At 38.4% G+C, this 27,238-nt stretch overlaps 4 protein-coding genes and 1 pseudogene across 10 annotated transcripts; 4 read left to right on the top strand and 1 right to left on the bottom strand.

The window, feature by feature from the left end:
• The first annotated feature begins 285 nt into the window (after positions 1-285).
• On the top strand, positions 286-2,838 carry LOC112277646 (protein CNGC15a-like; annotated as a pseudogene). The gene is made up of 2 exons (XR_016501222.1): positions 286-762; positions 855-2,838. The product of XR_016501222.1 is annotated as a protein CNGC15a-like (transcript).
• Positions 2,839-5,309: 2,471 nt separating this feature from the next.
• Positions 5,310-8,150, top strand: LOC112277695 (protein WHAT'S THIS FACTOR 1 homolog, chloroplastic). The gene is made up of 4 exons (XM_024510321.3): positions 5,310-6,456; positions 6,544-6,800; positions 6,953-7,457; positions 7,647-8,150. The coding sequence occupies exons 1-3, from the start codon at positions 5,331-5,333 to the stop codon at positions 7,256-7,258; spliced, it is 1,689 nt and encodes a 562-aa protein (XP_024366089.2). The 5' UTR covers positions 5,310-5,330; the 3' UTR covers positions 7,259-7,457; positions 7,647-8,150.
• A 1,185-nt stretch (positions 8,151-9,335) lies between these two features.
• LOC112277804 (acyl-coenzyme A oxidase 3, peroxisomal) lies at positions 9,336-13,827 on the top strand. The gene is made up of 12 exons (XM_024510538.3): positions 9,336-9,831; positions 10,190-10,647; positions 10,838-10,945; positions 11,095-11,267; positions 11,461-11,560; positions 11,684-11,889; positions 12,001-12,136; positions 12,260-12,379; positions 12,501-12,752; positions 12,979-13,077; positions 13,252-13,319; positions 13,443-13,827. The coding sequence occupies exons 1-12, from the start codon at positions 9,696-9,698 to the stop codon at positions 13,618-13,620; spliced, it is 2,034 nt and encodes a 677-aa protein (XP_024366306.1). The 5' UTR covers positions 9,336-9,695; the 3' UTR covers positions 13,621-13,827.
• An 829-nt stretch (positions 13,828-14,656) lies between these two features.
• Positions 14,657-16,322, top strand: LOC112277661 (protein STRICTOSIDINE SYNTHASE-LIKE 3-like). 5 transcript variants are annotated; one of them, XM_090248085.1, is made up of 3 exons: positions 14,657-14,794; positions 15,076-15,315; positions 15,413-16,322. In XM_090248085.1, exons 2-3 carry the CDS (start codon positions 15,298-15,300, stop codon positions 15,671-15,673), a joined length of 279 nt encoding a protein of 92 aa, XP_090104211.1. In that variant the 5' UTR covers positions 14,657-14,794; positions 15,076-15,297; the 3' UTR covers positions 15,674-16,322. The 5 variants fall into 5 exon arrangements, with proteins under 5 accessions (XP_090104211.1, XP_073387848.1, XP_073387849.1 ...); XM_073531747.2 differs by lacking the exon at positions 14,657-14,794 and adding an exon at positions 14,847-15,041 and having other exon boundaries at positions 15,274-15,315; XM_073531748.2 differs by lacking the exon at positions 14,657-14,794 and adding an exon at positions 14,867-15,002 and having other exon boundaries at positions 15,274-15,315.
• Positions 16,323-16,330: 8 nt separating this feature from the next.
• LOC112277660 (uncharacterized) lies at positions 16,331-22,580 on the bottom strand. Of its 2 annotated transcripts, none has more exons than XM_024510247.3 (13): positions 22,249-22,580; positions 21,605-21,681; positions 21,343-21,462; positions 21,101-21,162; positions 20,707-20,790; positions 20,411-20,442; positions 20,039-20,120; positions 19,553-19,826; positions 19,092-19,307; positions 18,601-18,812; positions 17,237-18,372; positions 16,795-16,839; positions 16,331-16,633 (listed from the first exon to the last, which is right to left on the bottom strand). In XM_024510247.3, the coding sequence occupies exons 2-13, from the start codon at positions 21,614-21,616 to the stop codon at positions 16,611-16,613; spliced, it is 2,298 nt and encodes a 765-aa protein (XP_024366015.1). In that variant the 5' UTR covers positions 21,617-21,681; positions 22,249-22,580; the 3' UTR covers positions 16,331-16,610. The 2 variants fall into 2 exon arrangements, with proteins under 2 accessions (XP_024366015.1, XP_024366016.1); XM_024510248.3 differs by lacking the exon at positions 22,249-22,580 and adding an exon at positions 21,910-22,024.
• Positions 22,581-27,238: the final 4,658 nt, after the last annotated feature.

The raw sequence follows: 27,238 nt of genomic DNA, 5'->3' as shown, positions 1-27,238 counted from the left end.
AGCAGCAGCTGATTTGCATTTCAGGCTACACGGTTCTGGTCTAGTGGTTGGTGTGCGGTATATACTAGATGCCGCAGGTAGGTGAGTCGGCCGGTGGGCTCACCATATTGCACGGATCCGGCTAATTTGCTACAGTAACGCTTTGAGGAACAGTTCCAATCGCCAGCAGATGAATAGCTTCCAAAGCTGTTGTGTGCAGTTGCACTGCCCGTTCAGTTTATGGTACGGAACTTAAACCAGCAGCCTAATTCGTGTTGCATGGACAATTTGCATGTCCTGGAGACGGGATGATGTCGAAGGATAACTAGAAGATCTAGAAATCTGAGCTCAGTTGTGTATCCCACTTGATGGCGCGTGGAGCAGGGAGTAGATGGCACTTACGTCCTCGGTTGTTCATATAGCAGCCTAGACTTCTTCTTCTTCTTCGTATTATTCGCAGTCAGACAAGTTGTTCAGTTCTGAAGCTTACCAGCATCGTAATATGCGATGGCGAGCCACCCAAGCCAAGCATCAGATGATGAAATGTTGTAGCTTGGGTTGGCACAAGGACAATTGTTTAAGTTTCAAATGTGCCGTGCTGTGTGCAGCGCTGAGGTAGGGCTTAACCATTGCAGTTTCGATAGAGGTCACGTTCACGCTAGTGGAGAGCAGCTGACTGCCGCGCTACGAGCATTCACAAGGACGCAGCTCGCTCTGGCGCACTTGAATGAGGGACTCCACGAAGGTGATTGAAATGGATGGCCATCTGAAGAGATTCGTCAGGTAATGCACTCTTCTTGGGAAAATTTGGGTAGTCACCGGCCTGGTTTCGTCATTCCAAGGATTCGAAATCATAAAGCTGTTATCTGTGCCAGGTTTCAATCCGATCATGACGAAAATGATAGATACGATTTCGACACTGATGGACCACTGAATTGGAGAGACCAATAATTTTCGGCAAATTTGCGAGGCTCCGGTGCGACAGGTGTTGGAGAAGGGAACCTCGGGCACTCCGCGGAGGCGAAGCAACAACGTGAAGCTCAAAAGCTCTCAAGCTTACGACCAAAGCGACTCTAAGTCAGGGAAGAAGACGAACTTGGACCCCACGAGCGTATCCCTCCAACGATGGAACACCGTCTTCATGGCCTCGTGCTTGGTAGCTATCTCGGTGGATCCTCTCTTTTATTACCTCCCTTATTTTGACGACCGATACAACTGCATTGGAATCTCGGACGGCCTCAAGGAATCCGCTACCGAGTTCCGAAGCATCACTGACTTCTTGCACATGATCCACATATTCCTTCAGTTCAGTTCAAAACAGCCTACATTGCCCCTTCGTCTCGTGTATTTGGACGTGGTGACCTCGTAACAGACCCCAAGAAGATCGCCACTCGCTACCTGCGAAAAACTTTCTGGGTCGACCTTGTGGCCGTATTGCCAATTCCTCAGATTAGTATCTCGACACAGCATACCATGCACGTTGAGCGAAGCATTCTACGAAAAGTCAAGGTTTTTCCCGTCGTTTACCCGTTCAGAGCTCATTCCACTTGGCCATTGCAGTTGGTGATAGAAGTCGTGATTCCAAGAATGAATTGCTCAGCTCCAACACTAGGGACAAAGAAGGCGCTTTCATGTACATGATGGCAGCCGAACGGGAGCAAAAGTGCTGGGCAGGAGTGTGTGCCAACGAGGCTTTGTGTCAACCCAAGTTTTTGGGTTGTGCTTCTCTTGCAATCCCTGGTCGTGAGGCGTGGTTAGCAAGCACAGTTGGAGCAGAAGACTTCTCAGTTGATAATTTCAATTACGGAATCTTCAATGTTGGAATGGCGAACAATATTACTGCCACAAATTTTATAACGAGATACTTCTACAGTTTGTGGCTCTGCTTGCTAGGTTTGAGGTATATTGTCTGCTACCTGAACCATGAAACCTTCGTTGAACCTGATTTCTGCCGTAAAATGTGTGTTCACCTCTGTTTGCAATTACAACGACCAAGTTCCGCAATATGATTAGCGTACATGAGGACCGTCATGGAGGTGGAAGCATTTCCCCTCTCGGCAGGCGACCTCAAGTTTGTGGCCAACCAGTTCCGGAAGCTTCACAGCATACAACTCCAACAATCGTTCCGGTACTATTCCCACCACTGGCGAACATGGGCGCCGTCGTTCATTCAAGCGGCGTGGAGGAGGTATCAGCGCCGAAAACTGGCTGAGATTTGGCGTAGTGAGGAGGAGATATTCCTGCTGCAGGAAGCATTGCGAGACGAACCTGAGGAGGAGAATCAGTAGGGACCCAGCTCGAGACCCATCGGGAGACTGCACCGCTTGGCCAGCGTGCAAGCAGCTGCGCTATCGAGAATCTCCAACATCCCCAAACCAGCTGAGCCAGATTCCGCCTTGTCCTCATAAGCTAGCGGACCTTGTGATGCACCGATCTCGCGAGGGATAGACATCGCCAGTGAATGTATGGCGACGCATTGTGTGACACTCAAACCAGCAAACATTCGACACCGACAATTCAGCAACAATTGTGCACCCATTCGGGTTGTAGGAATAGGGAGAAAGTGAGGATTGTCACACAGCTTTAACAACCATAAGCATTAAATTTTGTGTGCCTCTCTCACTCTTTCATGAGCCATCTCGTGAGATGAATGGTTGCTTGTTGGTTGTTTAAGAGTGGAAGACATAAAGACTAGCAGTGACAATTATTTTATTGAGATTACTAATTTGAAGATTGAGGGTACTAAAATTAGTCAAGAGGTGGGTACCAAAATATTTGTGACTAAAATAAAATATTGTAATTTTATTTTTTTGATATCTACGCAACAATTATGTATTTTTTTTTCACATCACATTGTATATGTAATAATAGATGTTTATTTTAATATATTTTGTAATATACTTATTAATAGAATTATAATATTATAAAGTTTTTTTTTGAAAGTGATTATTACTCCTACATGTTTGTAAAACATTAAAGTTAATATTTTAATATTAGATTTTGTAAATTTTGTAGTTTTGTTATTTGTTTTTTGTTTTGTTGTTTTCTTTTTAAAATAAAATAAAATAAAAATAAAAATAAAAACACTCAAAATGGGATATAGCGAATGCATTGATACAATGATGAGTTATAGAAGACACTTTCACACCTAATATTCTATTGGGTAGAGTTAAAAGTACTACTTGAAGTAAGATAAGTTCTTAAATTGTCAGCCTATTATTGTGTATTATCAGCCTACTTTGTAGTTCTTTGAAGTTCCATTCAATTGCCTTAATTGTTCTAGAACTTAGCATTTGTTTTGCCATCCATGATTTGTTCCATCTTTTTAGAATGTGGTTCTTTTTATGTAGTATTTGTCTAGTTTCTTCCTCAAGAACTTGTAACAAAATTGCCCATAATCTATGAAACCTTGCCAAATTAGTAGTCTAGTATAGAAGTCACTCCATATTTCATGTTCAAAAGAATATTTATTTTTTTAAATCCATATGGTCCATGAGCAAAGCCCTTGTAGTAGAGATCAAATTTTGTTGAAGCATATAAATCTAAGAGGAATAATTTCTACAAATATGACTTGTTTACACTCCAAACAATATTTGCTTTGTAAAGCAACTACATATCTTTATTAAAAGAGGAGATAAACTCTAATTTTCTCTTTTTTAACTTATTAAGTTTAAATTCATTGATTGCCAATAATGTCCTTTGTGACCTTTACTAGAGAAAATTTGTGTCCTATATTACTTAATATAAGACAAGCATGACAATATCTTATATTAGAATGGCATGCACATGATCCATTTGTGACTATTATTAGAAATCAAAGTAGCTTGATTGTAATTTTTATGATTTTTAATCAATTTGTATAAAATATAAAATTGATATTATAATCAATTTTCTTATTAATATATATTTATATTAATAAAAAAATAAACATCAAATAATATTTCTCTACATCAAATTCAATATTGATTTTATTAAATCAACTCTTGTTTATGACTTTTGGAATCATGTAATTATTATATAATAATCACAAAAATCTCTTCAGTAAATTTTTTAATTTCAACATCCTATGACTTGAAACTGTGATTGATATGTTAAAAATAGTATGAAATTAAAAAAACGATAAAAAAGTTGCATCACATGAAAATGTTTTTGTGTGTGTATATATGCATATATGTATATATATATATATATATATATATATATGCAATTTTACTTTGAATAAATCAGAAACCATAAAATATAATGATATTATAATAACTAAGATATATTTTTATTCGTTAAAAATATTATACATTATTTTGTTGTGTAAATATTCAGATATGTCAAAGTAATATATTCTTTAAAAAATCTTAAGTCACAAAAAATACTATTGTATACAGTATTACATTTTGACAATTCCTACACTTTAAAATATGGCTACAGTTGTTCAGTTACTTATGTTGATCTGAAATTGTGGCTGTAATCAAAACTTGCAATAAATAAGTTGTAGAGTTTGATTTTTGACTTGAAATTTATAAACGTAAAGTACACACCTATTAACAACTGAAGCCATTTTTTAAAAACCATATTTAAATATTTAAATGTAAATATAAATTGTTGCGAAATGATCCCCAATAGTGATACAAAAAAATCCTTCTATTTTTGTTTGTTGTTGATGTTGTTATTATTTTTATTATTATTGTCTCCTTGCTGTTGGGGTTCTTTCCTCATCATTTCATTTCTTGAACATAACGTGAATAATTTATGATCATTTTATATTATACACTAGATTACTGTCACTCTATGACAGTTGAGACGCTTGTATTAAATAGAAAGTAATACACAAGCAGACAACAACCTGCAAAACAGAAAAATTATTTAACACTAACCACTCAAAATATTTGAAGTTTAACTACAATTTCGGTATCAGTAGAGGATCTCAGATATCTCTGTGAATATATAATTCAGATTTTATTTATTTATTTTTAATTTTTTTATTAACAACTGCACAAAGAAAAATAAATAAAATAAACAAGGAGAGGCTCTTAAGTTTAAAGGGCGGGCAGGTTCGGAGGCTTGAACTTCCAAAACCCTAATTCTCGATTGCGAGGCTTCAGAATCTCAAGTCTCCTGAAGCGCTAATCTTCGATCGTGAAACTGTGGGGCTTGAATCTTCTGCAACCCATGATCCTCAACTCGGAACGTGAAGGATGTTGATCAACGAAACGAAGCCGAGAGCCTCGACTCGGTAATAGATTTTGGGTTTTCGGTGTCGTTGGAGGAACCAGGAGCTCAGTTTTTGGTTACTGGGCGTTTTCTGATGCGCAACAATGTCTTTGCTGTTTTGAATGGGGAGGGATCCGTCTGCTACCATGGCGTTGAGGAGAAGATTTTGGTGTGCGTGGACAGCGGCAGAGGCAACTTTGTACGGACTGCCGGGGTCTTCTGGTTGTCGATCATGGGCTAGCTCTCTGTCGTTGTTTTCGCAGGAATCTGTGTTGTCTGCAAGACAGACCTCGCTTGAGAATCCGCACTTGGGTGTTGGCATTGCTAGCACTGCCAGCTCTCGCAGCCATGAGACCCTACGAGCTTGTCAGAAGAACTTAAGGCAAAATGTTAATTCAGCGGTTTTTGGGTTGTCCGTTTTGCATTTTTTCAATCGGGGAATCGGTTACAAAGACGATCGCAAATGCTGGGTGTCAGTCGTTAGGGCTGAATGCGAGAGGGTCTACCCGAATATGGAGGGTTTTGCTAGGAGCTACTCACGGCGTGCTACAATAAATTGGGAGGAGAATTCTGCGGAAGAAGGATCCAGTGACGATGGACAAACGAGTGGAAACGACACGTCTCAAGCACATGATGATAGATCTGTGAAGTGGCATGTGGATAAGCTTTGTCCCACAAGTTTGCGGGTTCGGCAGCTTAAGGAAGTAGATTTTGACGATATTATCGAGAGAGAGAAGAAGCTGAAAATTGTTCTCAAGGTGAAGGACCTACTTCTTGCTGACCCAGAGGATTCCATGACTCTGCAGGATCTGGGCAAGTGCAGAGACTACATAGGGCTGACAGGTAATAAACGAATCATTGCATTCTTGAAGAGGTACCCAGGTGTGTTCACCGTCCACGAGAATGTAGAGCCGGGGAAACTCCCTTGGTTTGAGTTTACGGCTGAGGCAGACGCAATCTGCGACGAAGAGTTAGAAATTCGCAAGAATATGAAGGTGGAAGTCGTCACCAAATTGAGGAAACTTCTTATGATGTCCAACGACAAACGTCTTCTGCTAGGAAAAGTTGCACACATAGCACGTGATCTGGGTCTTCCCGAAGACTTTAGGCAACGGTTGGTGCATAAATATCCTAGGTATTTCCGTGTAATTGAAGGTGAAGATGCAACCAACGAGGACGGTCGTATCCTGGAGCTTGTTAAATGGAGTGACCGTTTGGCCGTAACCGAAGAGGAACAGAGAGTTCGAGCCGTAATGGAAGAAAATAGTCTTGGTACGTTTTTTGACGATTCTTGCTTCTGGAGACCTGCTCGACATTTTTAAAGATATCTTGCTCTGATTCGGTGCTTTTGCTCTACAGACAGTCCTCCGAGGCTGGAAATTCAACTGCCTAAACGGTATCGGCTCTCGAACAAAGACAAGTACGTGCTGTACAAATTCCACGAGCTAGAGTGTCCTTCACCGTATGAGGCCTCGAACTACCTTCATCCAGCGTCGCCGGAAGCTGAAAAACGCGCCGTTCTTGTGATCAAAGAGCTTTTAGCTCTGACCTTAGAGAAGCGGTTGTATGTGGACCACCTCACTCACTTCCGCAAGGAGTTCAAGTTCTCAAATCAGGTATTAATTGCATTTAGTGCGGTCTCATCTTCCTGATCTTATCCAATGATCCCCTCTGTTTTAAAAAAAAAAAAAAATCGCTTTTGTTTAATCGGCTGAACAAATTAGTTGCATCGCCTCTGACATTATATTACCCCTGCATCTGCTTTCAGGTGCGAGGTCTTCTTGTCCGCCATCCAGAGCACTTCTACGTCTCCAGGAAAGGTGCTCGTGACACGGTGTTTCTGCGGGATGCTTACGAGGGGATCCATGAACCTGGCCAACGGCAACGATACATTTTGAAAGTCACGCACCCTTTGGTCACTATCAAGGAGAAGTTTCTCTCTCTCATGGAAGTCAAGCGGGTGCCAGCGACGCAGCAGTCTGTGACCCGTTCCGACGTTCTTCAGGATTCCCTCACCTCTGAAACAGATGTTGAGCTTTTGCCACAGGAGAGTACAGCATTGGTGTCTATATGAGCCGAAATGCATCAACTGGGAGTTTGTTTCAACCATACCTTAACGTGGAGAATCACATCAGCAAAATTAATTGCTGTGGTTGGTTCTATAGCTGTTTTTTCAGCTCTTTAAAGTATTCTCTTAGCAAGCCAAGGGACTTTTCATTCTAATTTGCCCCATCTCCGCTGTCGACGTGGCAAAGCCGCAGGGTTTCTTTCGGGTATGTAGACGCTCTAAACCCTGAACTCTGAATTATCTGTGCGGCAGGTATGTGGTCTTCACCACATATTATACGTTTCTTAGTTTGCAGTATCAGGTATTAGTATATATTGTGGATGGAACTATGTATCATTGGAAGTGTTCTACAATGCTCGATTCTGTCTGTAATTTTACCTTCTTGTTTGTGTAGAGTGGTAGGGAGCACTTACGAATAGGTCGCTTTATTACAACCATTGCTGTCTACAGCTTTCGTCAACTTGGTACTCGCTACTAGAAACACCTTGAAATTGTTACTCCTGTTCCGGTACAACTAGCTGGACTGAGGAGGATCCATTACACGGAGATATATAGTAGAACGGATTTAATTTTTTGAAAGAGAATGGGGAGAGAACTCAACAACTAAACCCTGAAGAACAAGGGAGGTAATCATCTCAACTTTGGGTTCAAAGCAGACATGACACTATTTCAGGTCGTTTTCAAGGATAAGCTTTCATCCTGCAATCGATATTATCAGTCAATATAATTTTGGTGCTGGGCTGTCAAAATAGAATGAAAACCATGGGTTGTGATTTAAATTTTCACTGTGCATGACCTGCAGTACGTCAAATGATGAGTACTGGGTGCTTCTAGTAGTCCATTCTTGTTACACAAACTACAAATTTAATCAAAGATTACTTCTTGAGTGGTCACCTAAGCCCTGTCTACGGATTATTTTTATCGTGAATGGTAGCAGGCAATTTTATTAGACTTTGGACTTCTGAGACTTTGGTCTTTTCTTAGCGTAGACAATGCTTATGCTAATTCTAAGCCATCTTATAATTTGAAACCATTCAATCATACGAACATCGCATTTTTTCCCCCTGTTTTTATATATTTAAAATCTTAAATCAACAAATTTTACGAAACTGAATATTTTGATCATTAGAGTTGAGTTCTAATCTTCTACTTTTAACAATATATCTCAATTAAGATGTTTTTGTGCGTGATAATATATTATAAAATATGTCAAACTTAGTTGTTAAACAATAAAACAAACAAGAGAATGCAGCAAACATGAAGTTTTGCCCGTTTTTATTTTTCTTGTTAATTATGAACACAAAAGACAGATTGGTAGTTAGAACTACACAGGAATTGATTTAATATGTATTTATTTTATTTAATATATTTATTAGAAAACATAATTCTGGAAATAAGCACGATGTTTCAAATTCTCAGCTTACCAATTTTCTCATTTGAGTCAAAGCAAAACCAAAATCATCCTTTCGTCAGTGGGGGGGGTCAAAGAAAAACGTCTAACATTATTCTGACAGAATCCTTTACCGAGGTATGTCAACATGCCATCGTTTATGACCAAAATTCCCCTTGAACAAGATAAATACAAAATATAAAATAAACCTCATTTAAGTTTTTACAAAATGAAATAAAACTAGAACAAAACAATGTGCCTAACCAATAATCCTCACTTTCAAGAATACACAAAACAACAACAATAATAACAACAAAACACTCAAATAATGTAAGAGTCATGCATTGTGTATATATCCCATGAGTTATGTCGATTTCCCACCTCTTTACTTCATGTCTTACACACGAAATTAATCATCCCATACTTGAGTAATTCATTTATTAATTAAAAGATAGGCAAAAGCAAGCAAGGAAGGGCAGTTGGCCCAACTCCACCAATTTGCTCCTCTCCCCCACATTAGTGACGGCGCCTACAAGCGGAGGAAAACAACCCACCGACCCCATGACCACAGACAGCCTTTGACCTCACACTATAAAAAGCGAGGAAGAACACACCCGGACCCACCCGGATACGTCTCCGGTATCCGCGCACATGCCGCAGCACAGAGGGTGATTTTGGGGGAGGAAGGCTGCTGATGGCTGCTGCGAAGGAGGAGAAGGAGGATTGGAATGCTAAATTTGCAGTTGGGCAGTGATCGCTGCAGCAGCAGCAGCTGGCCATGCTTGTGTCGCACCTCCTCCTTGATTGCTCTCCTCCTCCTCTTCCTCAACCTCTTGATTCGCCCTGGAGTTGTTGCTTCATGTACTCTGCGTGTTAGGGCCAGTTGGGTTGGGAAGGTGCCTCACAACTTTGGAGCTTGTTGCTGCCTCTGAGGTGCGGGTGTTCAAGCTCGAGGCGGACTATTACTACAAACTCAGGCAGAGAGAGAGAGAGAGAGAGAGAGAGGCAGAGAGGAGTTGGGTGAGAGGATCGGTGTGTGGGTGAAGGGGGAAAATGAAGGGCGATGACGGTAGCGCTGCAGCACGGCGCGCTGGCGTCTTAGCCAGACACCTTGCGCATGAAATGAGTCCTTTGTCGTTTTTGCGACCCTCGCCTTGCTTGGCGTATCAGCCTCCCGAGTTTCATTGTGGTCTCAATCCTCGCCGATCCTCTTGGTTGTGTTTTATCTGTTTGGATTTCGTGGTTTTTTTATTTGGGTACTCTGTTTGAGGGGGTGAATTTGCTGTTGTTGTAGTAGTAGTTGATGTTGTTGTTCGTGTTTAACAAGCAAGTTTTTTCTCTTGGAAAGGTTGTTGGATTATATCCGTGAGTACGTCATCAGCGAGTTCATGAATTGTTCATTTGCTTATTTGTTGGTATGGACTGTCTTTGGAGGCGAGTTGGTTAGAAATTTGGAGGAGACAAGTCTAGCTTGGGGGAGTGGATCCATATTGGTTTGGTCCACGTGGGAGCAGAGGATATTGATCTTGCTTGTGAATTTGCTGCAGACAACTCCAGCTTCGACAAATCGATTATGCGGGAGTTATTGGATGGGCACCATGTAGATCTCAGAGACTCTTTTACGGACCTGCTGATGAGCAGCGACTTGTTCACGAGCAAACGAGTTGGTGACCGAGTGTTTGCTTCTCCGAACTTTAACTTGACAATGGCAGAGCAAAGAGACAAAACTCTGGAGCGCATCCTCTTCCTCCGTAGCGAGGGTGTGTTCAAGGGCTGGTTGTCGGACTCCTCAGTCGATGATGCTTTGAAACGAGCTGCTCTGTTTGAAACTATGGGAATCTTCGATCACTCACTGGTTATCAAGCTAGGCGTGCACATTCATTTATGGGGAGGATCCATTCAGTATCTGGGGACCAAGCGCCATCACGACAAGTGGTTGGATCGTACTGAGGATTACCAAGTTCGAGGATGTTTTGCAATGAGCGAGCTCGGCCATGGCAGTAATGTAAGTGTTGGAATTTCCTAAGGTCTTTTTTGTTGTCTCAAAACTGATTGGTATGAAGCTGAAACTAATTCTAATTGATAGGTGTCAATTAATCTTTAGAACCGATAGTTTACTACACGATTGTTTGATTGTAGGCTTTCCTTTTAGCATCGTGAAAAGTGGTCTCAGAATATAGTGATTTTCTGATCAGGTGCGAGGCATTGAAACAGTGACTACTTATGATACTTCCACAGAGGAGTTCATCATCGATACTCCTTGTGAATCTGCTCAAAAGTACTGGATTGGAGGAGCCGCACAGGTAAATAGTAGCAAAATGTTATTGACTAGGTTTAGTTTTTGGTGTGATGTGATGCAAGTTGTGGGCGTTTTCTTTAATTTCGAGGTGTTTTAATTTTCTATTGCTCCTCTATTGCTCTCATTTTATTTTATCTTTGTCGTTATTGGCAGCATGCTACCCATACGATCGTCTTTTCACAGCTTTTAATCGACGGGAAGAACGAAGGCGTTCACGCCTTTGTTTGTCAATTACGGGATCAATACGGCCGTGTAATGCCTGGAATCCGCATCGCCGACTGTGGTCACAAGATTGGTTTGAATGGGGTAGACAATGGCCGCATTTGGTAAGCATTAATTATGTTCATTTTAAAGCTCTTGATGCCCTTTTCTCTTGAGTTCCAACTCGAGTACAAACAGTTGATGATTGGCAATTATAAAAGCAGTAAATTGTTTTCCAACACATTGAAGCAGACAATCGTTCCGTTGTTTTATCAAGCATTACTACATCTGACTTCAAGCAACACACAATATTTGCAGGTTTGACAAAGTGAGAATACCTCGCGAGAATCTGCTAAATGCCGTAGCAGATGTCACTCCAGGTGGAAAATATAAAAGTGCAATCAAAGACCCTGATCAGGTTCGTGTTGCTTGCAAATTTGGGTAATGTTTTCTTGCCATATATTTACTATTCAAACTCAAATCAAGTAAATATACTTGAATTTCTCTTCTTCTAAAATTCTGAAGGCGGGCATATTAGCAGCGATTCGGTGCTTTTATGACTCCTTTGACATCAGGGCGTGTTACGATTGCCGTGAGTGCAATTTACCAATCAAAGGTAGGCTTAACAACAGCTATTCGGTATACTTTAACGAGACGTGCCTTCTCTTTAGTTCCAGGGCAGCCTGAGGTCCTTCTCCTGGACTACCCTAGCCACAGACATCGGCTGCTTCCCCTTCTGGCCAAAACGTAAGTGTTTCATCGCCTCATTTTCTTACCACATTCAGTCAAAAGCTTCTTCTTTTGGAGGATTTTAAATTCTTTCAAAGGCTGATATGTAATATGATTGAGAATTGGCAGGTATGCAATGAGCTTTGCTGCTGTGGATTTGAAGTACTTGTACTTGAATCGGACACATGCAGACTCGAAAGTCATTCATGTTTTGTCTAGCGGTCTCAAAGCAGTCTTCTCGTGGCACAATCTTCGCACTCTTCAGGTTGGTCCAGCATATCTCTTCCTGAATGTTTATGCTATGTTTATACATTTAATGAACGGCTGGAGAATCTTCAATGTTTTCATGAGGGGGAGGACAATTGAGGAGGAAGACTGGTTTTTGCAGGAATGTCGAGAGGCATGCGGAGGTCAGGGTTTGAAGACTGATAATCGAGTGGGGCAACTGAAGGCTGAGTATGATGTTCAATTGACGTTTGAAGGTGACAATAATGTCCTAATGCAGCAGGTCCGGTTTTTTAAACATTTAGATGATGAATTAGTAAATCCGGGTTTTTTGCAAATTGATTTTGTATCGTCAGTTGTGTAAGTAAGCCTGAATATTAGATGGATGTCATAAATGGTCTCAGGTCAGCAAAGCGCTGTTGGCCGATTACGTGAGCGCTAAAAGGAGGGGAAAACCTTTGAAGGGGATGGGATTGGAACACATCAACGGCTCGGCGCCGGTTGTACCCGAAGAACTTAACAGAAGTGCACTCCGGGACTCCAAATTTCAGTTGGCTCTCTTCCAGCTGAGAGAACGAGGATTGTTGGAGCTTTTAACCTCGCAAGTTACGACTCTTGTGCTGAAGGGAGTTTCCATGACTGATGCAGTCATTTCAGTATGATTCTTTACAGACTTGATTCTTTTGATTTTATTTCATTACTTTATTCTAAAAGACTGTTAATAGTTCTCTAGCAGATCCTTCTCATTATAAACACATTTGTGGATGACTTGGAATATTTGTTACATGTTTTTTTGATGTGCGTTGAAAAATAGGGTTAGCAAGAGTATAGATGTAAGAAACAAAGGCTGAATATTTCAGTTGTTGGCTGTTTATTCTCCAGGGTTATCAAGTAGCCGAGGATTTAGGACAAGCTTTCTCGGAACGCTCAGTACTGGAGAGCTTTCTTAAAGTAGAGCAACAGACTACAGGCTCAATGAAGGTTAAACAATTTCTCCACTCGGGTGTCACTCGTGCAATTTCTTTGTAAATAAGGCCGTTTCCACGACAATGTATCTCCCTTATGCATTATTATTATTATTATTATTATTATTATTACTCCTGCTTGGTTACGATGCTAACTATATTATATTGTTCTTTTGGTTCTATTTTCCAGGACATACTTGGATTGTTAAGATCTCTCTACGTACTGTCATCTGCCGATGAGACACCAGTATTCTTGAGGTAAGTACCTTCAATAATTGAGTTTCATCTCATAGTTTTTGTGTTGCGTGAGTGATTAGACTTGGACCCTCTCCCAAGTTTAATCCACACGTAATTAAACCAAGATTTGCACCCACCTTTCAGATACGGCTATCTCACACCGAAGCAATCGCAGCTAATCCACACCGAAGTAGACTCTCTTTGTGGCGAGCTTCGGCCTCAGGCGCTCAATCTCGTTGATGCCTTCGGCATCCCACAAGCCTTCTTGGGTCCGATCGCCTTCGACTGGGTTGAATATAACTCCTGGAGCAATGTGCAGTAAACTCGATTCAACATCAATCGAGATTCCAGTCGAGTAAGAGGATTGCCGACTATGAGTTTTGTTTGACTTGTTGTATCTTTGTGCGAAGTTGTACATAGTACCAACATCAACCCAAAGCATCAAATCATCTCACTGATGCTTTTGTCAAAACAGTGTGACTTCAGCTTCGAAGTTTGCATTCCTTGCAAGTGAAATATTCTTGTATGACACTCAGTTCACGAACCCCTGAATTGATGAGTGTGTGTGTGTATGTACATGTGTACGTACATATGGATTATTTTGTTGAAAAACACCTTGCATTGTAGAATACAATTTGAATAGCGTTGAATTGATTGAGAAAGAAATTTGCATTGAATTTTGCCCTTGTAAGTATTATGACATGGGTTAGAATTTTGATGACAAAGGAAATGTTGCATTTGAAGGCCAAATTTCACCCACTACAATTTCCAAATAATGTTCAGAAACAGTATTACATTAATGCCCTAGTCTTCATCACTATTAATATGCCCCTGTTCAAAATAATAGCATTGCGGAAGAAACACTCTCACATATCATACATACTCTTGAAATATGTTGAAATATCAAGAATACCCCTGCATTCTTGATAATAGCAAATTAACCCCACTTTTGTACCAATATCATATCTACCTGCTTGCCGCGTAGACTAGAGAGCAGCCATTTTTGGCAAATGGATGAATTCATGATAGCAGCGGTCAAATCTAATCGCCACTAGGTTTGGTCTTCTCTTTGCTTTGCTTGTTTATTTATTTGTGTGGGACTCAGGGTTGAATCAGCTCAGCAGAACACAATTCGATACACTGGGTGTGTGAGTCTTGACCCCTGCTCGCCACAGGCCAGGCTCTCGTTTTCTTGAGCTATTTGCAGATGCGATAATGGCTTTCAAAAGTTCAAATAATAACGGCTTTCAAAAGTTCAAAATCTAGAGCATCTACTACCAGCCACACACAACTTTTTTGCAAAGATGAATACAAAACCAGATTGAAACAAAAATAAAAACACTTCAACTCTCAGTGGCTTTGTTTTTATCACCAAAACTTCAAAACTCACAGCACCATTTCAAAGGTTTTTGGATTCCAGTCCTACAATGCACCTCGTTTGCATAACTAATGATCTTTGTTTATTACAGAGAGCGAAACTGCACACTCCGCACCAGGTTCATGTGATTGGATTTTTTTTTCGACAACGATAATGTTGTAACAATGTTGTAATAGCGTCGGGGAAGCTTGATAGTGTTCAGCTGGGTGATTGGGCCCATGCGCAGGAGTTGTAGGATTTTGGTGCGGTGCTAGACGTTTTGGGATTTTTTGGTTGCGTCTTCTGCTCGGCATCCAGTGGTGACCTGATTTTGCTTTTTGAGAAGGGTGAGGGAAAGGTCGACCTCGTGACATCGCTTGCTAAAGGTTAAAACCTCTAATGTCAGATGTTTTGTGTCAGGTTTTTGGTGGAGTTGTATTGGGTCGGATCGGATCGGATTGGATGCGAAGAGTGTTTCCATGAGAGATAGGAAATTTCAAACCTCCGTTTGGTTGGTGTCGATATTGTGTATTGTGATTGGATGTGGTTCTGAGCTCTATCAACTGAGTTTTGTGTAGAAATCGAAGCTGAACTGTGGGATTTTTCTCGTCTGTGAAGCTCCTGTCTCGCGATTCAGCAGAAATGACGCCTCTCACAATGGTGAGTCTTTTTTGTGGTAATGGAAGTGGCATGGTTTCTTAGCGCTGACTCAATGAAGCTCTTAATGGGGCGAGGCATCTCTCATTTTGTATTGCAGTACGTCGGACCGACTCCTGCCCATGTGTTCAAAGACTTCCCACGCGATAATCAAAACAAGTTGCAGAATGGAGGAATCGTGGGACAAGGTCAGTTTCTAGGGCCAGAGAGCTTGACGTTCGACGCACAAGGCCGGGGACCTTACACAGGTGTCAGCAACAATCGCATTCTGCGATATGACGGTCCGGAGCGAGCGTGGACCACCTCCGCATACACGTCAAAAAACAAGTTTGCGCTTGTTCACCTCAAAATTCTTCACTAGGATCTCGCATTCTAAACTTTAGGATGATGCCATAGAAAAGCTTCAGTTGGCACTGGACAAGAATTGTGAAGTCGGGAATGTTTTTACGAGTTCAGAGGTGTGCAGGTCGAAAGTGTGCACGCCCAAGACCCCAATAGCCCCGAACTTTGCCTTTGAGCATGTTATTATTTGAACTTTTGAAAGCCATTATCGCATCTGCAAATAGCCCAAGAAAACGAGAGCCATGGCGTGTGGCAAGCAGGGGTCGAGACTCACACACTCAGTGTATCGAATTGTGTTCGGCCAGTGGCGACTAATTTTGATTGCTGCTAGAGTGAATTCATCTTTTTGCCAAAAATTGCGGTAGGAGCCAATTACTCCGTTGCAAGTTGGTCAGATTCTGGTTTTACTTATAAAGAATTTTTATGATAGTTAATCAAGTTGAAGGGTAGAGATGTTAGTTCTTAAGTGAGGGGTAAATTTGCAATTATCAAGAATACAGGGGTACGTATGATATGTATGAGCTTTCCCCTAAATAGTAGTACTTTGTGTGCTATTTACAATGTTATAGATGTGAAGCAAGCTGAGGACTTATAATGAGTCATAAATTTATATATTACTGAGGAACAAATTAATAAAAAAACTGAACTCAAGTCGGAATCTTCAGCAATGGGACAGTTTAAAAATGAGACAACTCATGTGTATGTAAATTCATATCAACTCATATTACAAAAGATGGTGGCAAGGATTTTACCACGTGAAGACAGTATGGCAGGAAGAAGATTCACTATTACACATTTCTCTACTTCTCTCTATGTGGTACTCCCATGATGGATATTTAACAATAATTAGAATCTACAATTACATTATGTGCCAACATACTACAGTAGAACAACAGTCAGAAAAAATATCACATCGATATTATTCAACAGGGTACGATTCTTCAGTACAACACCCGCTAGATGCACAGCCTGCAATTTACTGTAGGATCAGAGAGCTTGGGTTAGTAAAAATATACAGCCCGTTGGAAAATATGTTAGAAACAGGTCACGTGAATGTAATATTGTTAATAAGTTTTGTTTTACGGTGAACCTTCTGCAAAGTCAAGACGCGAAATAGGTGAGCGAAGAACCAAACCGTACCTCGTAAACGCTGCAGCAAGTCGATGAAATTGAAGTAAAAGAATCCTACCATCCAACAACAGCCCGAAAGGACATTGAGAACAAGACAGACAGTTGATATTACAAAAACTAGGATATTACCTAGACATTATTCAGCGTGTCCTATCCAGTAAATAACAAGAATTTTCCAATCCCTTTCACCGTACTACAGATAAAACATTCCATCAGGGGGTGTGATCAGAAGGTCTTTCACAGTTTCAAATGAACAGAATCCTCTGAAGACTTGCAGCAAAGATACAATTCAGACGGACCTGTTGAGTGCCATACACGTAGAGCCACTTGAGTGCCAAGAGAATGATGAAATTACTAATCCAGGAGGGAGTAGATAAAAGTGCAAGTGCAAACTACGAAATTATACTGTAAGCAACATATGACCACCAGCTTGAAAAAATGAGGCTCATACCTTGGTATTGCTGTTGCTTAACAACGGTCTTCTCCACAATCACCTCACGACGTGTTACTTCCTCAGTACCGTCCGCTGTGGTTCGAATTACCTCATCAGACCCCGTTGTTTCAACCACATCATTTCCGAACGTAGTATTACAATGATCTTCACTTCCATTTGCAAAATGGAATGCCTCTGAAGACGAATCCGTGCAGACAGAGGTAGTTAAGACACCGCCGCAATCAGTGGTGGAATTGGATTGTGACGACAGTGCCGTGTCATCAAGATTAGGTATAGTTGGGTATGTAGAAGCTGCTTTCTCATGGTGGTTAGCTACACTCGATGAAGGTGAAGCACCAACTGCAGAAGAGACTGCACCTGAGAAAAGCTCTTGGGTTGATGTCGCAGATTTCGTGACACCAGCGACTTCATCAGGAAACGAATTTACAGGCAATTGGCAAGACGGAACTGCCAGCCTTGGCGCCGGATCCAAAGCCAAGTCTTCGCAAGACCCAGCCAGCTCCCTGTCCGGCAAAGGAGAGGCAGAGAAACTGGGTGGTGAAGGTACCGCCTTACATCCATTACTTCGTGACACTTCCGGAAGTCTAGATAGAGTAGGACACACGTCCCCTGCGAATTCTCGATGGTCGGTTCCGTTCACTGAAGGTGAACCACCATCTTCAGTAGGAGTTGCACACGATACAAGTTCCGGGGTTGATATAATCAATGTTCTGAGCACAGCTTCGCAATCTGTCGAAATATTCATAGGTAAAGGACATGAATCCATTATCAGCGCTGCGGTTGGACCTTCGCGAGTTCCTGCCAGCTCTAATTCTGACGCTTGGATTGTATCCGAAAACTCTGTTTGGACATCATAGGCTTCCAAAATCAATTCGTCGATTTTTGAATCAACGTCAGAAAATTGAGATTGGACTTGTAACGTCACTTCCTTCACAAGGGCTTCTGCATTTGACTCGTCTACTCTTAAGTCTAAAACTGAAGCAGGAGATGTGTATAGTAATGTCGCGTCATCGCCACAATTTTCTGAATTAAACTCCTCACTTCTTGATTGAACGTCTCCAGCTTCAGAAGCATTATTAACTTGCAAGATAGCATCTATTACGGGGATCTTCAATTGAGGTGCACGGCCAATCCTAGTCACATACAGGAGAACACATGGTAAGGCTAGGGCATATTTAATACAAAGTTCGCAAAATTCAGGCCAAATGTGTACATGAGCGGATAGATTATGTGTTTGAAAATTCACTCAATTCAAATACTTAATCCACAAGTCGAGCGGGAAGGACTTGACTCGCAAAAGATAGGGGATGAAAGACCAGCCATAATATAAGAATAACTTGGTGTCATATTCATGTAAATACCTTGATTTTGGAACCTCCAACCTTTGAGCTGTCTCAGTTTTATGAACATCTTGAAGTCGTCTCATGTCCTCATCTATATGCACCATCGCTGCCTGTAACAATACTCCTCGTTCTTGAAATTTCCCAAGCTCTAGACGACATCTGTGAGCTTCTTGTAAGGCGGCCTCTTCGACTATCAGTGCAGCTGCCCTTCGTGCATCAGCATCTCTGATCTGCAAACCAAGAATACGATTAGCCACATGAACGACGAGCAAATGTCGATAGAGTTATCGAACTTGCTAAAAGATTATATCTGCCCGGAACTAGGTAACATTTATTACAAGTCCGGCATAAAAAGAGATACTAATGAACACGAAATTTTAGGTAATTACTACTAGCATTACGAATTATGCTTTAGGGAGCGATGAACACGGATGAAGTGAATATTCGAAGACGAAATCTGAATGTATAGTACTGGCAGAATCTTTTGCAGCAGTTTGGAAATGTGTCACCTGTTTAACCGCTTGTGCGAGTTGCCTTCGTAGACGATCAACTTCTGATAAAGATTCTTGATATCTCTTATGCACTACGTGAACTGAAGATGCTGTAGATTCAGCAGCTTCTGCAGTCTCGATAAGACGATCTCCTAACTCCTTTATTACTTTATTCCGTGATTTCAAGTCCCGTGCAAGATGACGGATCTCTTTGTCTTTGACCTTCAACTCCTCCTGGGCATTGGAAAGAAAACATGAGACATGCGATGGTTACTGTTTAATGCAGCATGTAAATATAGCTGAGGTACAGATCTAAAGCACTCTGCTCAGTTGCGTTTGATGGATTTGACTAGCCTCATTAAACGAACTGCTTGCGCCGCTTCACAAGCTCCTCAGGTAGTCACAAAGAATTCCCTAATGTACTGTACTAAAACAATTCCAGAGAAAATCATACAGATGTAGGAAAAAAATGGGTGTACCCGCATCAGGTATGAGCTGTCCACATCAGGAGATGAAATGCATTTATTGATACAGGCTGAAGGAGTTGATGCGGAAGCTGGAATGGGTTTTATACAGGAAGCCGAGGGAGACACAGCAGCAATCGTCATCGACTTTTGCAAGACTTGTGCTGCATCCTGAGAGATGATATTGGCAGCAGCAACCACGGTGGCCACGTTTCCTAATTTGTAGTGTGCATTATTACTCGACAAGTCTGATGCTTCATTATGTGCCCTCCGTACAGATACTGCAGCCCTGCAATTTATCCCACTATTTCAGATGTCTTTGGAAATTGAGACATTCCAAAGTTGACTGAGAAAGAGAGGGTCCCTGAACACGAAACACCTCACTGCCCAGAGGGTATCAATGCTGCGACTCTACATGCAAGATACCACTGAGTTTAAACTTGAGGGGTAGAGATTTGAGTTTTGATTTATAATCAGTAAGGTAAGATGCAATTAGCCCACCTCAATGTTGCCACCCAAGCTTCTGCAGCTTTTGGGGTCTGGGCACAGAAGAAATGCTCCCTTCTTTGAGATGTTGTGATATCTGGGCAGTGGTGGATGTAAGTGTACACAAAAACATTCCGGATATTGTCATAATCCTTCACACATACCTTGTGATAACTCGGATGTCACTGCGCCAGTTTCGTAAAAGCCGAACTCTAAAAGTATAAAATGAAGAAGTTCTAAGAAGAAAAAGGAAGGGCATAAACCTCCCATTCAGTTTGCTGCTGTAATGTTGATATAACCGCTACCTCAACCAGAGCTTGAGAGTCTTAGACTCTTTCAAGACAGCACGACTTAGACGTAAACGAACAATCACTACGAAAAGGATACAGAAACAGCAGGCGTCATACTGCGTCTCTTTTCTACACAAACGGCACAATTACCACAGTTTCAGTGACCCAACTAGGCATGTTTTACAGAAGTGTGCTTCGCTGTACGAGAACACAATCCTACTCACAATAGAACACGAAAAGCTACATAAACTGTTGAGTACAAAGCTTAATCAAGAATGGGATCAAGAGAGAACATTTCAGAAAGGATCATACATTCATAGGCTTGATCCTGTACAAATTCCAAACTCTTGCATCATTGCATTCGATGTTCATATCTGTGTAGAACAAACTTACATCACATTGACAGGAGAAATCATGACTGTGCTGTAGGCATCCAACTTCACCACACCTGTCGAAGGGGCTTCTCTTCCATGAGTCCTGTTGAAAAAACGTCATAGTGGTACCAGAGGAATTCAGAAACCGAGAGAAACTCATTTGGATGGGTTGTAGAAGAAAGTATATGCATGTGCATGATCAGAGTCGTTCGTAATAAACTGGACGTACTTGGGTATGTGATATTGCATTCGAGGCTATCACCAAGGATCAACAATATGGACTTGACATCCAAACCTCGACTAACAATAGGAGACCATCAATCTTAAGAAAATTATCTGCAAATTGGAAACGTACAGAGGTACATGACATGTAAACCAAAGTGCCAATAGGACAAATTTGCTCCAGTTCTCACCAGTACTCAAGCTTGCCAGTCAACACATGCAAGTCAATCCACTGCCATTCCCATTGGCGAACCTGCAGTGTGAGAATACACAAACGTAAAATAAGTCCCTGCCCAGCTCTCTACAGCATTGTTCGTATTCAGACAAGGTCGTGCGCCAACCTAAAGGGATAACTTCCTTTCGAGTTAGCGGCTTAGGAATTCGAAAACGTAAAACAAATCAAGAACTTCCCCTAGAAAATTGAATAACTTACGGTTTCAGAGCGCTTGAGCAGAGGGCCTTGAAGGACCACATTACCCACTTCACGACTGTTTAACTGATTTCTGCTTTCCTCGAAAATGCTGGTCGAGTAGGTCGACCCTGTTGCACCCATCTTCGTAGAGCCATCGTACAAGAATAAGAAGGGATGACATGCTGTGTGCGGAAGCACAACATTATACGGGGAGAAACAGAGCTGCAAAAAAATATCGTACATAGAGTTCACGAGGAGATTGGTTGAGTTGGAGATGAGGTACCTCCGGACCCATGATACGCTAACTGCAATTACAGCTCCATGATAAATCCGACCCGGTTCATGCGACTCCTAGAAATTCTGGAAACAGCAATGTCCAGCAATTAGCGTAAACAGTGATTTGATCGTTAAAAATCGCTCTCAGTGTCAACAAACTCGGCTAACGAAAGAGCAAGAAATCAGACCAGACACAGGGCCAGTAAGGTAAACACTCCTGTCAATGCGCAGGTACAAGTCCATATAGTTCATACACCAGATAGAGGAAGCGCTGCTGGAAATTTCTGTAACAATGGAAAGAGCCTTTTGAACCTTGCAATTGAATGAAGACTTAGCTACACTTGCAACTAACTGTAGTCCGTCACTCTAGAATCAACTACTCGCAGAAAGGGGCCACAGAGTTAATCGACACTACAGGTGCACTGTCCACTCAGAGCTTCATATCGCATCTCAAACTGAAAACACCCAATTCAATTCACACTCTGAGGATTCGACACCCCTGAGCTTAGAGAGAGGTGCTCATGATCTGATTGCAAAACACGGACATCACATTGTCACGACTCCGATGCAATTGCGGAATCAAGAGCTACCCGACCAATTCGACCTCTTCGAGTCCTTATCAGCAAAATCTATCAATACGAATGTCGTTACCTTCGTCGGCAATGGCATATGCCCAAAGCAACCCAACATTAGAACCCACACAATGCTCCAAGACCCCAAAATTGAAACTGCTGCCTCAACTTCGATGCCCACCGAGTTCCAAATATATCTCCAATCGAGCTGAGACGAGGTACAGAGATGCAAACCCGTCGCAGCTCGACGAACTTGAGCTTTCTTCTTCGATCCATTGCGGAGCTAATGGATGAACAATGGCGACAAAAAGTGGAAGCACAAGACCCATGCCTATTTGTTGAGAATTCGTTAGTGTCAGAATTGTTGCCGTTGCATTGACTCATGTGGTTTGAAACGCGAGAGCCCAATTTTAGACGGGGAAACTGAATCAGCGATGGCGTCCGATCAGGTAGTTGGGTGTTGCTGCTGCACCACCTATTCTCAACATCTCCAAACCCTAATTTAGAGGATATGACCTGGATTTTTGCTTTTCACTCGCTCAAAATCCCATTTTCGTGCCTCAACCCAATTGGGTTTTTTAACCTTTTCAGTTCTTATTATATGTCCCACACATGAACAAACAAGCACAAACAAAGAGAGGTAGAAGTTAATGGTAGAAGGAGGTTTTTTTTTAACTTTTGGGGATGTCTATTCCTAGCTATTCAATTTTTTTGTCTAAATCATGTGTGAATTAACACATGTCATTTGCTTATATTGTGACCAAGCCAACAAAACTACCCATTATATTGTGATTTCTTTATATTGTGATAAAGCTTACTATTTATATTAATGATATTAGTAATGGAACTTGTTTTGATTGTATTGTATTATGTTGTTGTTTGAATTTATGTAATGTTAGATTATTCATGTTATCTATTTTGCATGTCAACGTAATTTTATATTAGGTGACTATTATTTTATGTACATAATCTTGAATTTTATAAATCTAAATGGAATATTCTATTTTAAATAAATAGATTTGATAAGCAATGAATAATACATACATTTTAGCAAGTGCTTTTGAACCTTTGTTTTGCAGTGGAAAACTGCTATCAGAGTAAATTCTATCTTATGAAGATAGCAATCTAAACATCCATTTACAGCACTTCTTCTTCTTACAAGACTATCAATTTTATTTATTTATTTATTTATTTATTTTTCCTTTCTTTTTGGATAAGTATACATATGAATATGATAAGAAAAATCTTCTTTCAATTTTATTGCTTGAATAGTTTATTAGATATATATATATATATATATATATATATATATGCAATGTATTGGTAATTTTTGATATCTTGGTGTTTAGAAATAACAATAAGATAATGTTTAGATTGCATGCATGATGAGCTAACATACAATAGCAATCTATGAATAAAAAAATAAAAAATAATTTAAAAGATGAAATAAATAAATAAAATTATTGATATACTCTTCGGACTAAGATTAATTAAATATCACAATTTAAAATTGTATTTGTAAATATATTAGTTAAAAATATAATTATTTCTTATATTTTCATGTAAGAATTTTTGACATATTGTTAACACATCCAATGATTATTCCTTGTCTTTTGGATAGAAATCCATACAATATAAAAACAACACAATGTATACATAAGTATAGATTCTAATACTATATCATATGGTTTCTTTCTTTCCTTCCTTTTTTGTGTCCTATAACAATTTTTAGTGTTTACTAGATAAATTTGTGTTTGTCTTTTGAATTTTTGGTTCAATTTTTGTTTGACTTTTAGGTTGTATGTAGATTTGGCTCAATAAAAATACATATATATATATATATATATATATACTTCTAAACTCAAAGAAATTAGAGAGACTTTTCACAAATATCAGAATATAATAACAATGTTTTAAAAATAAGAATGGCCTCAATTTTGCCTACATATATACTAGTCAACATAATAATCATGTAGAAGTTTTCTATGGACCACAAAGCTTGTTGATCAAGCATTCAAGTTCTTAAGTGATTTTAAAGTAGCTTTTTAAAAATAAAAAACTTTTAGAAGAAGTTTCCAAAGCCATATGGCATATTTCAAAGTAAACAAAAAGATCTTCTAGAACATATTTATAAAGTTACTTACTTATTTATATATTATTCTTCAAGAAGATATTATCTAAAAAGTCAAGGAATAAAATTGAAAGAAGATTTTATCTAAAATCTATCTAAACATTTTCTACCTACTTCTATTTATTTAAGTATATTAGATATTTTATTAATATTATATATTAATAAAATATTCAATATTAGATATTTTTATTAATATCTAATAATATCTATCTAAAAAATTTCTACCTACTTCTATTTATTTAAGTAGTTGAAAATTTTATTACAAAACAATATTGATAATAAAACATTGATTGGAATATGAAAAATAAAGAACCAAAGCATTTAATAATAGATAGATATATTCTTAATGTTATAATAAAGGGACATATAATTTTGTTTTAATACATGGTTTTTACTCACAATATAATTTTTTTAACTTCACATGTTGTAAATCAATATATATTAATAATATAACTATATTTATTTTGATTAAAATAAATAAATATAAAAAATAAATACATAAAAAATTAATTATTCTATAAATAAATATTAATTGAGTTAAATATTCTACTATATTACTTTAAGACCAACATATATAATATTGTATTTTTTATAATTCTATTTAATAAAAATAATTTATTTGTTCTTTTTATACTCAAATATTTATTATTTATTTTTTTATAATAACTTTCCTTAATAAATTTATTTTTTTAATTTTTTCGATATTATATTTTTGATATTTTAATTATATATAAAAATTTTATTATAAAATCAATAAATAAAAAATAAAAAATTAATCCAATATCAATATCAAAATAATGTAAATATTATTTATTTTTAATATAAAATTAGCTCATAGAAACTATGTTCTCTTTGTGATAAAAATTTATTTGATATTTTTATTATAATTTTTTTCATATGTATACATATATTGATGTATTAATATGTTTTTACATAATTTTAAGTAGATTTTAATATTATTTAAAATAATAAATTTTATCAATTTTTATTTTTATTATTTTAATATATTATTATCCTAAATAAGTTGAATTTATATTAATATATTTTATGTAAATATATTTGATTTTTAAATTGATTCTTTTATATATATATTTAAATAACATTTATAAAACATATTATTGTAATTTAATAGGATAGATGATCACTCAAAGATGGTATGATATTAAACTAGAAGGGCTATTGCCAAAGATAAAAAAAAAATTAAAGACTCTTGCAACAAGACTATAGACAAGAAAGGCATTGATAAGAATAAAGTTGGCTTCACTCTTGCCTCTATATATACTATCTAACTAGAAGTTTCATGACAACATTCTATAGGACCTCTAACATATGTGATTACCATTTCTTATGTCTAATTTGTAAAACAAGTTTCATATATGTGCGCCACATGGTGAATTTGTATAACAAGTTGCCAACATGTGCGACATGTTTTAAAGTTCTTAGTAAAGTTTCTAACCTACTAATCAACTCCAAACATATCTAAAATCAAATCTATATCTATAAAGCTTTTAAAATGCTTTTAAACAAGTTATTATTAAATTTATCATTATTTATCTTCTATCTAACACTTCTTATTTAGATAATTGTGTATATTTGTGTTATTATATCTTCTTCTAAGAAAAATTTCCATAAGCAGTGATAATCACATATTGAAAAAGTCTAAGACGTAATGAATTATATTTGCCACATATTCTAATTTGTGTTTCTTTTAAAGGTAATTTATAAAACTTGATTTTTAGAGCAAAGTATATTTCAAGTGTGCAATGTTGTAAGTTTAACTTCTTGTAGAATGGCACTCACTTCTATGCAAATTCTAATGTGTTTGATAAAATTTCAAACAACAACATTAATGTATCATCATTGACATTCTAAAATTCAATATTGATTTTGTTATTTGCTTTAAGTATTGCATTGTTAAGTCCAAATATAAAATTTTAAAGAAGACATTACATCAAGTGCAAATTTTATCTTTTGAAATAAACTCTATGGAATAATTCTATGCAAAATATTGACAAAACAAAATTATTACTCAAATGTTAGGCTAAACGACCGTGAAATCTTGATAATTCCTTGAATACTTAAAGTATGTGAAAAGCTCTCTACAATTTCTTTTTTCTTAAGTGCCTCAAAAGAAAACAAAATATGATCGTTGCCTATTGAAAAATGCAACAAGAAAATAATGGCAATGGCATTAGCAATGGTAATGCTCAATTAGGATATCTTCTTCATCTTGATCCATTCTTCCTTTCAAGCTCATGATGCAATCCAAACTTATTGACCTTCACAAACTACATCAAATTAAAATATCATGCATGTGGTCATTTGATAAGCACTATATGACATATACTTACGACTAGTTAGTTGATTATTAACATTGTTATTAGACACATGATATGAACTTTTTGATGAAAAGACTTGAAGTAAAAATCAAATTTTTAAATTTCTTCTCTAATTTAGTGCTCATTAGAATCCTACATCCACTTGCTTATTCTATGTAACCACGTTGTAATACTTGCCAACCATTTTTTTTGCTATACATAAAGCATTCAAAACATATAAAAACCATCAAAAACAAAGTCATTAGCTAATTTCATCGATTGGTTTATGAAGCATCAATACATTAGCTACCATCATTGGATGTATTTAGCATAATATATTAAGGTAGTTGCTAATAACAAAAATATCATTTATTCAATTATTACAAATTGATACACAACCAATAATAAAACACTATAAAGGCTACCTCACTTATCTCCTTATATTGGAACCTAGTTGATTTAAAATTTTAAACATATTTGATTAGTAAATAGCATTTTTGGTGCTGAAGTGGTTGCCGAGGGACTTGATTCTACATGCTCAAGTTTTCTAATATTAGTTATGAAGCCAATCAACAAATAAAAACAAGAAAGAATTCTCACAAAAATTAATACACAAATAA

Source organism: Physcomitrium patens, chromosome 26 (genome assembly GCF_059467195.1).
Source record: "Physcomitrium patens ecotype Gransden chromosome 26, ASM5946719v1, whole genome shotgun sequence".
Lineage (NCBI taxonomy): Eukaryota > Viridiplantae > Streptophyta > Bryopsida > Funariales > Funariaceae > Physcomitrium > Physcomitrium patens.
This window is presented reverse-complemented; position numbering and strand designations above follow the sequence as displayed.

Coding starts and splice junctions, on each gene's coding strand:
- LOC112277695 (XM_024510321.3), top strand. CDS start 5,331: ATGGCGTTGAGGAGAAGATTTTGGTGTGCGTGGACAGCGGCAGAGGCA. Junction 6,457..6,543: donor AATGGAAGAAAATAGTCTTG/GTACGTTTTTTG, acceptor TTTGCTCTACAG/ACAGTCCTCCGAGGCTGGAA. Junction 6,801..6,952: donor AGTTCAAGTTCTCAAATCAG/GTATTAATTGCA, acceptor ATCTGCTTTCAG/GTGCGAGGTCTTCTTGTCCG.
- LOC112277804 (XM_024510538.3), top strand. CDS start 9,696: ATGAAGGGCGATGACGGTAGCGCTGCAGCACGGCGCGCTGGCGTCTTA. Junction 10,648..10,837: donor AGCTCGGCCATGGCAGTAAT/GTAAGTGTTGGA, acceptor TTTTCTGATCAG/GTGCGAGGCATTGAAACAGT. Junction 11,268..11,460: donor GTAGACAATGGCCGCATTTG/GTAAGCATTAAT, acceptor CAATATTTGCAG/GTTTGACAAAGTGAGAATAC.
- LOC112277661 (XM_073531746.2), top strand. CDS start 15,335: ATGGAAGTGGCATGGTTTCTTAGCGCTGACTCAATGAAGCTCTTAATG.
- LOC112277660 (XM_024510247.3), bottom strand. Junction 21,163..21,342: donor TGCTCAAGCGCTCTGAAACC/GTAAGTTATTCA, acceptor CTCACACTGCAG/GTTCGCCAATGGGAATGGCA. Junction 20,443..20,706: donor ATTTCTCCTGTCAATGTGAT/GTAAGTTTGTTC, acceptor CCGTTTGTGTAG/AAAAGAGACGCAGTATGACG.